Source organism: Scatophagus argus, chromosome 8 (assembly GCF_020382885.2).
Source record: "Scatophagus argus isolate fScaArg1 chromosome 8, fScaArg1.pri, whole genome shotgun sequence".
Lineage (NCBI taxonomy): Eukaryota > Metazoa > Chordata > Actinopteri > Scatophagidae > Scatophagus > Scatophagus argus.
This window is the reverse complement of record NC_058500.1, coordinates 17,179,756-17,192,356: the sequence shown is the minus strand read 5'-3', so window position 1 is coordinate 17,192,356 and position 12,601 is coordinate 17,179,756. Positions and strand designations below refer to the sequence as shown.

General features: G+C 39.5%; 1 protein-coding gene across 7 annotated transcripts in view; it reads right to left on the bottom strand.

Annotated features, from left to right (window-relative positions):
• cacna1db (calcium channel, voltage-dependent, L type, alpha 1D subunit, b) overlaps positions 1–12,601 on the bottom strand; it is a 77,474-nt gene that overhangs the window by 19,334 nt on the left and 45,539 nt on the right. For 4 of the 7 annotated variants that reach the window (XM_046396783.1, XM_046396787.1, XM_046396786.1 and 1 more), the window contains 20 exons: positions 12,071–12,231; positions 11,729–11,954; positions 11,059–11,266; positions 10,323–10,443; positions 9,998–10,112; positions 9,793–9,850; positions 9,610–9,667; positions 8,632–8,776; positions 8,353–8,482; positions 7,420–7,479; positions 5,808–5,914; positions 5,523–5,610; positions 5,277–5,384; positions 5,068–5,120; positions 4,807–4,953; positions 4,354–4,555; positions 3,916–4,074; positions 3,415–3,525; positions 2,840–2,917; positions 2,118–2,201 (listed from right to left, as the gene is read on the bottom strand). In XM_046396783.1, the coding sequence (XP_046252739.1) occupies positions 2,118–2,201; positions 2,840–2,917; positions 3,415–3,525; positions 3,916–4,074; positions 4,354–4,555; positions 4,807–4,953; positions 5,068–5,120; positions 5,277–5,384; positions 5,523–5,610; positions 5,808–5,914; positions 7,420–7,479; positions 8,353–8,482; positions 8,632–8,776; positions 9,610–9,667; positions 9,793–9,850; positions 9,998–10,112; positions 10,323–10,443; positions 11,059–11,266; positions 11,729–11,954; positions 12,071–12,231 (2,419 nt within the window). Of the gene's footprint in view, positions 1–2,117; positions 2,202–2,839; positions 2,918–3,414; positions 3,526–3,915; positions 4,075–4,353; positions 4,556–4,806; positions 4,954–5,067; positions 5,121–5,276; positions 5,385–5,522; positions 5,611–5,807; positions 5,915–7,273; positions 7,334–7,419; positions 7,480–8,352; positions 8,483–8,631; positions 8,777–9,609; positions 9,668–9,792; positions 9,851–9,997; positions 10,113–10,322; positions 10,444–11,058; positions 11,267–11,728; positions 11,955–12,070; positions 12,232–12,601 lie in introns of all 7 variants that reach the window. The other 3 variants (XM_046396784.1, XM_046396788.1, XM_046396789.1) reach the window with 3 other exon arrangements.

Genomic DNA, 12,601 nt, shown 5'->3' with positions numbered 1-12,601 from the left:
AAAAATGCTCAGAAGCACCTCCACTTAAAAAAGCCACACAGCCTTACAATTCAGACCACAAACAAGAAAGTTGTCATTGTAAAGCATAAAGTCTGTCATGCAAAAGCTCTACCATATATTCTTAATACCAGACATGAGATGTAAGCATTCAGCCCTGAAGGAAAATTTGTCATTTATCAAAATACTATTTCATTTAACTGCTAACATACATTTTTTTCCCATTGTTTTTAATTTATGATTTTCCATATCAAGCATTATTAAAATTAACAGGAGTTCTGTCTATCATCCTGAATAAAAAACATTTTTTGTTTAACTAAAAACATTTTTTTGGGGTGACACATCTTTTCCTGCTGAAAGTTAATGTAACTATTTCCCTTTTATTTCAAAGACACCAAAATGTGATGTTTTTAGCCAACTATCTGGTTAGCTCTTACAGAACAACCTCCTAAACCTGGTTTCAATGCAGGCCACTCAAATGAGACAGCTTTCCTTTCAGTGACAGAAGAGCTGCTATAGCAAAGCCCCTCATGTTGTTAGACCTGTCTGTGGCCTTGAGGCTCCATCCTGTACGATCCCATATAATAGCATGGCTTCTCCCACCACTCCTATGCCGATGACACACAACTATTCTTGTCATTCCCCCCCATCTGACATGCAGGTGCAGACACACATTGTTCCTTGCCTGTCTGATATCTAGTCAAGTGAATATCAATGCATCACCTAAAGATTAACCTGTACAAGGCTGAGCTCATTTTCCCCTGTGTGAGGTATCTGTAGCTAATGTATAAAGCTGTTTTCCACACTACTCCTTGTCTTTGTTCACTACAGATTCTCTGTTGCTGCTCGCATCCAGTTCAAAACTCAAACCTACAGACCCCACCATTGTGCTCTTCTGACTCTGGACTTTTAGCTGTCCAATCACTCAGAGGACACTGTGGTCAATCATCTCAGTCAAATATCTTCACTGCTCTGACTCCACAACTCTTGCTAGCACTTACTGATATCTTCTTTCCAAAATTTAAAAAAAAGAACAACGATAATAATAATAATTTCTAAGCAGTCACACTGAACATGCTTTTACATAGTTTTTACATAGTTGGTTAACAGAATTTCAGTACAATTATTTTAAAATGTGCCTGCAAAATAAATGTAATGTAATGTAGGAGAAAATTGAGAAGACAAGATTGAAGTGTCTTTATAACTGAAGCTAAATTATCATGTTTACAGTGGTGGTTTATTTAGCTTGAGGTTTGCTGGAGGAGGTTTTACACTGTTTTTCATTGTATATGAAAGCTAGAGGTGGTGTTTTCTTGCAAAGTCAGGGAAATTATCTAACATCTCCAAACACGACTGTGAGGAAAGATTATATTTAAAGGATAGATAACAAAAAAAAATGTCACAATAAATAAATACATAAACTGGCATTGGTCAAGTTGCAGAACCATCCAGTACATCTTCATCAGACACTAACATACTTTACGGTATATTTACCTGTTGCTTACATAGGTAATAACCAGGCCGTCTTGGTGTCATTTTTGAACATTTTATTAGAGTTGTATTCATGATGGAGTACAGTATGTTCTTTACTTTAAGTATTGACTCAAAAAACCAACAGGACAAACAAACATCCTCACATGGACAAGCCTGCAGCAAGCACTGAGTCAGTTTTAACAGCAGCTGCAAACCAGGACACAGAGTGGCCTTGAAACAGGTTCAGAGGAGTTACAAGCAAAACGATTTGGCACAAAATGATCCAAATGAATCCAAAATTTTTAGAATGATAACTGAGCTGTATACAAAAACAGTGGTTCTCCATGCCATCGATTTGATGTGGAGAGGAGCAACATGGCTCTAAAGACAGAGCTATTTAACTCAAGCATACGTTCCAAAGCTAGTATAAAAGGTTAATGAGGTAGTTAATGAACATCATCAAAATATTACGGTATCATGAAACTGTGGTTTTGTGCTGAGTTGCTTTAGTAGCTGGGGTTGTGAAGAACATTAATTTATGCATGCACAAGAAAACTGTGATTTTGAATGCAACCCTAGAGCAAGGCCCTCTGGCTGGAAGCGTCACAGTGAAGCAGGCGTGTTACGTGTGCTAAATGACTACTTACATTGATCTCAGTGATGGCAATGTCAACCACGCTACCCACAACAATTAAGGCATCAAACGTGTTCCATGCATCAGCAAAATAGTTCTGCAAGCACAAGCAACAAAGACACACAGGAAGAAGAAGAAGAGAAAGAGAGAGAGAGACAACAGAGCAAGAAAGAAAAGGAAGAGGTAAAAAAAGGAAGAGAAGCTGTGATTTGATAAAAGAGAGTGAGGTTGAAAATCAAATCCTTCCTGCCACTGAGTATGTCACAGCACTAACTTGCATAATTTTGATTAGATCATTTGAAACTTTGTGTTATAGATTACTTGTCTGTCATTAACCCTTCATTTTGAAGGTCAGTTTTTATTCTCACTGGTGCAGTGGCAGGCTGAAAGAAATGGCCAACCATAGTCTATACAATTTAACAAGATCTTATCAGTTTGGAGCTGTGGCTTCATGTAATGCATGTGTTGGAACTTCACAGTTTAGTTGTAAATGCAGATAGCTGACAGAAAATTTTCCAGCCTATCAGCAGGTATTTGGTCTTTTATACTCATTAACAGTCCATAGCAGATTAAACAAACTTGCTTCATGATCAGAAATTGGCTCAAGCCAACCTAAGAACATAACACAACATTAAGACAGGAAGGAAGGGAAAAAGGAAAGGTGTGAAGGAAGGAAAAGGAGTGGCTGAGCAGGAAGAGGAAAGGACAGAGTTGTACACACTGACGTCTTTCTACCTGGCTGAGTATGATGTCGACTACACTGCCAAACACCACCAGAGCATCGAAGACGTTCCAGGCGTCCCCGACATAGCCCTGAATATGGCCGCATGCACAGCCAATAGGAGGAGAGGAGAAGGCAGGAAAGGAGCCATGTGCAGGGGAGTGTAAGAGGTCGAAAGGTTATGGTGAGGAGTAATGGAGGGTGATGATACGGAATAAATGGAAGAATAGTCACAGCCAGTGGGTGAAGAGCACAAGAGGGGAGGTAAGAAGGACAGGAAGATATGAGGGCTGGGTTAAAAGGGAAGGGGGAGTACTCTCTCAAATTAAAATTAAGAGATTAAATATAAAGGGAGATCTAAAAGGAAAAACATAAACACAATAACTGCCTGAAATTATGATAAGTTGCATTTATTTGCATGTTATTTCAGTATTGCAAGCACTGCTGCATTTGCAATTATGTACAAAGACAATAAGAGAGGAGAGGAGAGGAGAGGAGAGGAGAGGAGAGGAGAGGAGAGGAGAGGAGAGGAGAGGAGGGGAGAGGAGAGGAGAGGAGAGGAGGGGAGAGGAGAGGAGAGGAGACTTACTCTGGGTTTGAAGGCAATGAGCTTGAGGATCATCTCCACTGTGAAAACCCCAGTGAAGACCATGTTGAGGATGTCCATGGCATAGTTAAACAGATGAGACTGACCATGGTGCTGGTAAGAGACAGAGAGATAGACTGATCAGAAATATAACACAAATATTTATTAATAGTACAAGTATTGTATTTTAATTGCATCCATATTCAGTAGCTGCTACCTATTATACTGGAAGTATAAGTAAACCAGCTCTATAGGCTTCAGTAAATTATTCAAGCCAAAAATATACATCAAGATTAGATCATCAGAGTGAAAAAACATAAAATATTTGTGGTTATATTTTGATGCTTGTTGATGGAAAATATGAGAGCAAATATTTGTAAGTTAGATCATTCCAAACTAAATCATTCCCAGATGTATGCATTAAGCACTGTGAGTGGGATTATGATAAATTCACTAACTACTTAATGTCAGTTTTAACTAAAGGACTAAATGAAGAGTACTTACCTGAATGGCCAGACACAGAGTGTTGAGGATGATTAAGACGAACATGACGTACTCAAAGCCAGTAGAGTTGACCACATACCAGAACTTGTACTGGTAGGGGTTTTTGGGGATGTAGCGCCGCAGAGGACGAGCTTTAAGAGCATATTCCACACACTGGCGCTGTAGTAGTGGTGGGGACAGATAAAAAAAAAACAAAGGAAAACCAAATGTAACAGGACCTCTTCTGAAAAGGTGCAGGCACTGCTTGCATGTTAGTCTTCCTTTTTGAAAGCAGAAAGATGAGAACAAGTGTCCTTTGCGGTACACATATTCTCCTGTGGAATGCACTTAGTACATGGATATGAACAGATTATTTTCCAACTAAATTTAAACGATCCAATAAAAGCCTCAACGTACCACAGTAACCTAGACAAACAGACACAAAAAAGTCTGTCCTACCTGGTTTTTGTCCAACTCGCAGTTCTTGTACTCCTTCTCCCCCTGCTCCTGAAAGGTGACGATAACAAAACCGACAAAGATGTTCATCATGAAGAAGGCGATGATGATGATGTAGATGATGAAGAAAATGGAGATCTCGATGCGGTAGTTGTAGATGGGACCCATGTTTTCTTTGTTAGAGTCGATGGCCTTGTAGAGTAGACTGCAGGGAGACAAAAAAAAACAAAGTCAAGATAACAGCAAAACTTATTGTAATTAAAACTTACATAAAAATACATGCATACATACAAAATATTCAAATTATAGACTTCATAGGCTTGGTGAGTGCTGTATGTCATTATTCTTGTTTAGACCGAGATAAAGGCGAACCATTAACAAACATTTAATGAATACAGAATCTTGCTGTTATTTTCCACAGTCAAATCTGAGTTCTACTTCAGACACAATACTTACGTGGGCCATCCTTCGAAGGTGGAGACAGTAAAGAGAGCCATCATGGCCATAAGGACGTTGTCAAAGTTGAAGTCACTGTTGTACCAGATCCTCTCCTTCACCATGGGCAGCGCCGTGTCCCCGTTGCTGTAGAGAATGTAGGTACCTCTGCGATTTAAAGGGAAAAAATATTAACCGTATATATGAACAAGCCCACACGCAGAGACATTTGCTCAGATGGGTGTCCAAAACTGAAAACCATGATCAAAAAAGAACCCTCACTTGCATTCCTCTGGGCTGGACTTGGCATCATCGGTGCAGCGATAAAATTTGCCCTTTGTTAAAAAACAAAACAAAACAAAACCAAAACAAACAACAGAAAGTCAAAAATGTACTTCTGTTCAATTATTTGTTATTTTACAGTAAAAGAGATTATTTCTTTGGCTGTGACACCAATACCCTCCATCCTTCTTTCCATTTCTTCACTCTACCTTGAACAGCTGCACTCCAATACAAGCAAACATGAACTGAAGCAGTGTGGTGACGATCATGATGTTGCCGATGGTCCTGATGGCCACAAACACACACTGGACCACGTGCTGGAAAGGACACATGGTTATATATATTGTTAGAAACACAACAAGAACACAATCTGATGGTAAACTAGACCGCCAACTAGACACGGCTACACTGTACCACTGGTACACCGCATCACGCTGTTTTATTGCTATCCTGACCTTCAGTCCCTTGGCTCTGTTGATGGCCCTGAGTGGACGAAGGACCCTCAAAACACGAAGAATCTTCACTACCGAGATAGCAGAGGACCTACAGAAGACAGAAAAACACAGCAGTGGATCCAGTTGAGTACTTTCAAGGACATGCTGTCATAGTGGTATTCCATTAAGTACTGCCACTAAGCAGAGCAAAGAGCACTGTTTATTTATTATGGCACAAACACAACACAGACACTTAACAATACATTTCAACTCAAAGACATTAAAAAACAACTGAACGATACATACTGAATGCCGAAGGAGACCAGAGACACACCAACAACCAGCAAGTCTAAAAGGTTGAAGTAGTTTCTGCAGAATGCCCCTTTATGTAGGAACGCTCCAAACGCTGTCATCTGGACAGAGGAGGGACAACAGTCAGGATTTAAGACAGATGTGTCAACAAACATATACTGAAAGCAGCTTCATGTCATGAAATTTAATTTAAACGAACTCTTTACTGTATCAATGTTTTAAAAGAATACATGATATGTACCAAAAACATTTTGTTGAATTTTGCCTTCTCTCATTCTATATCCTCTTACAATCACACTGATTTGGCATTTCAAACCTGATTGTTCATGACAACCTCATTTGATTTGCAGTTTCCCAGTTAATGGTTCTGCATTTAGATGAATGTGTTACGTTAATTACATGATGAAATGATGTTACTTAGAAAGCACACACATAAACAGATTAATACAGATTAATACTTCTAATATTGCATAAGCAATTCAATTCCTGTTTACTCACTATTTTATTTAATGTTGACAAGCCTGGATTCACACAAAAATATGATCAGAGACTCATACCGCATTTGTGCACAGACACACACACACACACAGATCATAAACAATGCAAAATGTTCAGAGAAGACATAGGGGACATTATCCACAAGCCACTACACTAATTTCCGGTGCAGATTAAGCCAGGGAATGTACTATATAAACTTTCCATGAAATAAGGCCTTTAATCTCCTCCTGATCGAATTCCAGGCTTAAAACATAATACATGAGATTTACCTGGTGCAGGCATGCAGCGAGCAAAGGGGTAAGGTTAAACAGCAAAAATAATACACTGTTCCAGATTATTGTGGCTTTCTTTAAGCACATTCTGGGGATGTGCATTAGCCAAAACAGACACAAAAAATAGGGGGTACATCTGTGTGCAGAGTGTGCAATCAGGCAGTGGGATATAAAGCTTGATGTTAGTTCATCTCTCCACAGTTCAGTGTATGAAAAAATGGAATAAATATTTTTCTGATTAAAAATCAAGAAGCATTTGTTGTTTAAAATATGGGAATCTACAAGTCAATGGTGTGGACAAAGATTCAAAGTTAAAAAAAATTATAATAGTTGGTGAAAGGTTTCCAAATGCCACGCAGTCATAGTGCCAATCAATATATTGTTTAATCTTCGGAAAGTGAAAAATACAAAAACAAAGTAGTTGTACTCTGGAGAGCCACTGATCCATAAACTGGTCATGGATGAAGCGGGGAGGTGGACCGTGATGGAAAAGTGACTGACAGACAAAAAAATATCCGACCAAAACGCATGATCTCCAAGTTGCCGGATTGGAGCCATGACAACAAGACAAGCAGGTGGTCATTTTGACCAAAAATTATAGAGACAAAAATGAGGGGATGGAGGACGTGTGCAGCAAGCTTGGAAGTGGTAGGTTGTTGCAGAGGCAACGCAGCACTTTTTATTGTTTACCTTAATAAGGATCTCAAATGTAAACATACTAGTGAAGACATAGTCTGCATAGCCTAGGATCTGAGGAGGCAATCAGAGTGACATAAGCACGCAGGGTTACTGAAGCTCTACCCAGCACAGCACAACACAGCATAAAGGTCATTTACCTTCAACAGGATCTCAACAGTAAAGATTGCGGTGAAAGCATAGTCAAAATAACCAAGTATCTGCAAAAGGCAATGCACAAGTCATCAAGTCATTCCAGGTTAACAACACCGTAAGATACAATAGATAAACACAGCAAGAGGCAAACACTGAAGAAAAATAACTATTAATATATTAAACCTGCATGAAGCAAGATTTAAATGTAAAAACAGAACACAAGGTGGTGCCGCAACAGAAAAGGGTTTTTGACAGAGTAAGTGAGCAAAGAATGTGAAGATTTAAACATTTTAAAGTAAAATTAAACATTAGCAAGAACTGAATGCACAGAAAGTTATTTGTAAAAAATTACATTTTTGCTTGCAGTTGGTACATCAATTATGTTGTCAGTAATTTGTAATGATTTGCATCATCATTGCATCATTCTGAAGTCCTATAATATGAAAACAGCTGTTGCAGAGACAGGCGGGTTTCTAGTGCAGTTTGTGTGCCAGTGACATGGGGGGGAACAAAAACTTGTTTTGTACCTTTGAAGAAAAAAATCTAACCAAAACAACTACTGTTAATCTCACAAAGTAGTAAATATACCAAACTTCACAGCACCTATGGACTGAGGCAGGCGGTAAATGTTCTTTGATTGTCATTTGCCAAATCATGCATTCCACTGGCAATTTTCACAGCAGAAATTTGGACTAAATCTTACTAATGACATTAACAATGGCTCTGTTCTAGTCAAATGTCCCACTAAGTCAGGCAGTGTGACAGGTTGCACAGTGCCAGGACCCTGACACTAAATTAGTAAAATGAGATGCCAGCATATCATCTGAGATCAAGATTTGATGACGGTTATATTGAGACAAATAAACTTTCCAAAAACAATAAGATGTACAATAGCATGTGGGGCAGCCTTTAATAACAGTTAAAGACTGTTTACGTACAATATTGCGAGCAGAGAAGTTGCGTATAGGATCCTCAGCGGCCAGAGAGACTGAGCTGAGCATGATGAAGACCAGGATGAGGTTGGTGAAGATCTGATGGTTGATCAGCTTATGGCAGAATACACGAAATCTACAGCAGAGAATGAATAACAAAAAAGGGGAAACGGAGAGAGAAAGGCACAGAGGCAGAGAAAGTATAGTGAGTGAAACAGCAGGTCTAGCTCTGTGACACATCTTTAATTGTTTGTTAGGTTTTCATCATTTCTTATTCTGTCTCACGGGTTGGTGCTACTGAAGATGAAGAATGCGCTGCCCGCTGGGATGGGCGGAGTCTTCTCTTTGATGGTGAGTTCAGACAGCCGCTGAGGACGGGGCCCTGAAGGGACTTCCGGGAACTCGTCATTATTGTCATCGTCATCACATGCTAAGAAACAGCAGTTATTTAATCCTTTTTAAAATCTAACCATAATTATAATATTTTGGGCAGTGTTAATGTACAACGTTGAGTTTTATATCCTGCAAATATTTTTTCATATTTTGTTTTGATCCACATTTGTTTTTATATTTATTTTTATCAGTAGCGGGCCGTCAGGGCCAGCAAGGCCTTCTCTGCAGGCCTAAACACTATCAGAAGAACTGGCCTACATTTACAACCTAAATTCTAATATTTGTTCCATGAAATTGTATTAATTTATTCTCAACAGTTTATTCTCTTCATTTCATAGTATTCTCTCGGCTGCGCTGCTTCCGGTACATGTATGTGGATGTTCGATTTTTGTCCAATCAGATTTTAGCCTCTATGTGTTGCTATGTCAGCCTAATGTGCCCAGAGCCTTCAGAATCAGTAGTGCTAGCCCACAGAATTTAGACTATATTAGCCATTGACTGTTTCTTTAACCAATCAGATTTCAGAATCCTTGCTGTGACGCTTGGCTCTGTGAAGCGTCAGCTTTCTTCCGTCCTCTGATTGGTCGGTCAGAGAAAAAGTCACAGCCAAGTGCAACTAGCAGTTCTGAACTGCTCCAGGTGAAGTACATGGCACAGTTGCAGTTGTAGTGTAGAGGTTTGGAGCTGTCTTAACTGTGTTTCTTGTTGCATTAATAATGGTTATTATCCTCAACACGTGAAATTCCTCTGCAGCCTTTCCCAGCCCCTGCATCTTGCCAGCTGACTAAAGCTGGAATTGCTGGCAAAATCCCAACTCAGCTGGACAGTAATATAATTCTAGAGAAAGAGAGAGAGACAAGTCACTTTTACCTGAAGAGTTGATGGCAGGGTACGACTCTTTGTCTTCCTCCAGCCCCTCTGTTGTCACCTACACACAGTGATCAGGCAGGTTTTGCAATATTGAAATGTACAAATGTTGAGGTGAGATGAAAGTTGTAGAAATAATGTGCTGTACTTTAAGTCTTATATGAAGAGAGCTATTTTGTCTTTTACCTTGGTCTCTCCATCCTTTCTTTCTAGCATTTCAACCCTCTTATCTGTGCTTGCATCCCTGTTAGGGATGGATAAAACAGAAATTAAAACTAACAATGCAGAAGGTTATTTCTTTCTGCCAACAGAAAGTACTTGTGAGAAATGTGATAAAAGTCTACAAAAACAATTAAACAATCAAAATGTGTAATATTGAAGTTTCCTGTACTTGACACTATTCTTTCTCTTCTTGGCCTCTTCTTCCTCCTTCTGTGCTGTGTTGAGGCTCTCAGCATCTGCCAGGTTGTCGACAGCGATAGCCAAGAAGACGTTTAGCAGGATGTCTGGCCATGTGACTTAAGAAGAAAACACTGACCAAAATGAAAAATCCACCTGGGCTTTAAGAGTATGAAACATAAACTGACTCCATATTAAAACATAACTTTTTCACACATGCAAGTCTGAAAATGTGGATTTTTCTATGTTTGTGTTTAATGTACACACCTGTGTGAGTATGTGTGTGTGTGTGTGTGTGACTGAGGCCAGCAGGATACAGTTTCCACAGATGAAGAGGATAATGAAGTAAATGCAGACCACCATTCCAGACGAGGCTGGACCACCGTACGCCATGATACCATCATACATCACTGTATTCCAGTCTTCTCCTGTCAAGATCTGGCAAACACAATATACAGTGGAAGACACTTCAGTCATTTACTCATCAACTAATGTGGAGAAAAAGTGTCTTATGATTTCCAAAGTTCGACTAATGCTTCATTGATCAATTTCTTACTATTTACTTACATTGTTATTGTACTAATTGACAATTAAAACACACACACAATGCTGTGTTGTGCTGCTCTGCACCAACAATTATATGATTTCTTGAAGAAGTGACTTTTTGTTAAGACCAGTGATGTGGCTGGATTAAAGTACACTGATTAATCACCAATACATCCTGTGATTCATATTCCTCTTCACTGAGCCCTTTTACACTTTGCACTGCTGCACACACATGAACCAAAATAGTAAGTGTGCTAGGAGATGCCCACACAGTCTGTACACACAACCACCGCGCACTAGATATGGCACTATTAAAACAGGACTCAGTGATTTCTTGGTCACATGCCAAGATGTCTGATTTTACTGTGCGGTTAAGTAGACCTGTTGATGTTGCCATAAATAAGTAGAACCACTTGGATTAGGTTTGTGTAGTGTTTACAGAAATATTAGAAAATTTGATTTGCAAAATTTGGTATGCAAATGAAGTGAACAAAACCAAACACTCACCTGGAAGACAGTGAGCAGGGCCTGGGGGAAGTTGTCAAACGTGCTCCTTTTAGTTACAGTCTCGTCAAAGTTGAACTTGCCCCCAAAAAGCTGCATGCCGAGCAGGGAGAAGATAATGATGAAGAGGAAGAGCAGCAGCAATAGGGAGGCGATGGACTTCATGGAGTTGAGCAGAGAAGCCACCAGGTTACTAAGAGATGCCCAGTGACTGGAGAGGGGAAAAAATATAAATCAAGGTAACAGAAAGACGTACACACCAAATGATGTCATACATACACACACACCTGTGAAGGTAATGAGGGGCAAATATGATATGAAATTATAATATTGGTTGGACAAGGCATGAAAACCTTTCTTGCTCATCATTTATTATTTTTGAGACAGAGCCTTTAATAGATGTCACCAGTGTCACTAAAGCTCAGAGAGCCCCTCAGATGGCTATTTAAACTGTGATGGCAGCTCCTTGGTGAAAAAGGTAAAAACAATTAGCTACACACACACACACATTACAAACTCTAAAGTACAATGGAAAGGTTTTCTGGATCGGATTATAGGGTACACAGCATGTCAGTCAGAGACTGGACTTTGGTAATAATAACAATGATAATAACAACATTTAAGACATCTCTATCATGTCCAGAAAACAAACACATGACTTTGTACTGCTCACCGTGTGACCTTGAAGATCCTGAGGAGTCGCACACAGCGGAAAACAGAGATGCCCAGTGGAGACATGATGGCCAGCTCCACCAGTATGGTCTCTATGATGCCTCCACACACCACGAAACAGTCAAAGCGGTTAAACAGGGACACAAAGTAGGCCTGCAGCCCCAAACTGTACATCTTCACTAGCATCTCCAAGGTGAACATTGCCAGCAGAACTTTGTTGGCTACATCTGCACAGGAGAGGACTAACTTTAGGAACAAATTATCAAACATCCCATAGTTGAACAAAGTCAATAAGTGTGATGTGAACTCAACCAAACAGAAGAGTATAAAGCAAAACAGATACCCTGTACTTCAGTCAGCCAGTCTGGCTGGTTGTAGTGCTCAGAGGCAATGGTGAGGGTGTTGAGGAACACCAAGATGATGACCAGCCAATAAAACGTCACTGATTTCACTGCTGCCCGACACTTCCTGCGGCAAAAACGGTTCCAGCGTCGCCACTGACGACTGACAGAAAAATAAATCCACTTGAGGATCAGGAAACATGTTCAGAAGAGTTTAGTTCCAAACTAAATAAGCCACACTGAAAACAAGTATTTGTTTTACAGATAAAAAGGTAAAATTTGTACTGAATTTAATACATTATGGAAATAACTCTTACATCATTCTTCATGCATATTACATATTTGATTATAACATTTTATTTCTCACATGTGCAGTTACACATGTGACATAACATGAAAACACAAAACCTATTTAAGTTGACTAATTATGAAGACGACCAGGTAGAATTAGGGTTAGTAAACAGGTAAAGTGCACAAAGATGAAGTTGTAATGAGACTGGGATAATGACTGATTGGTCAGAAATATATATGGC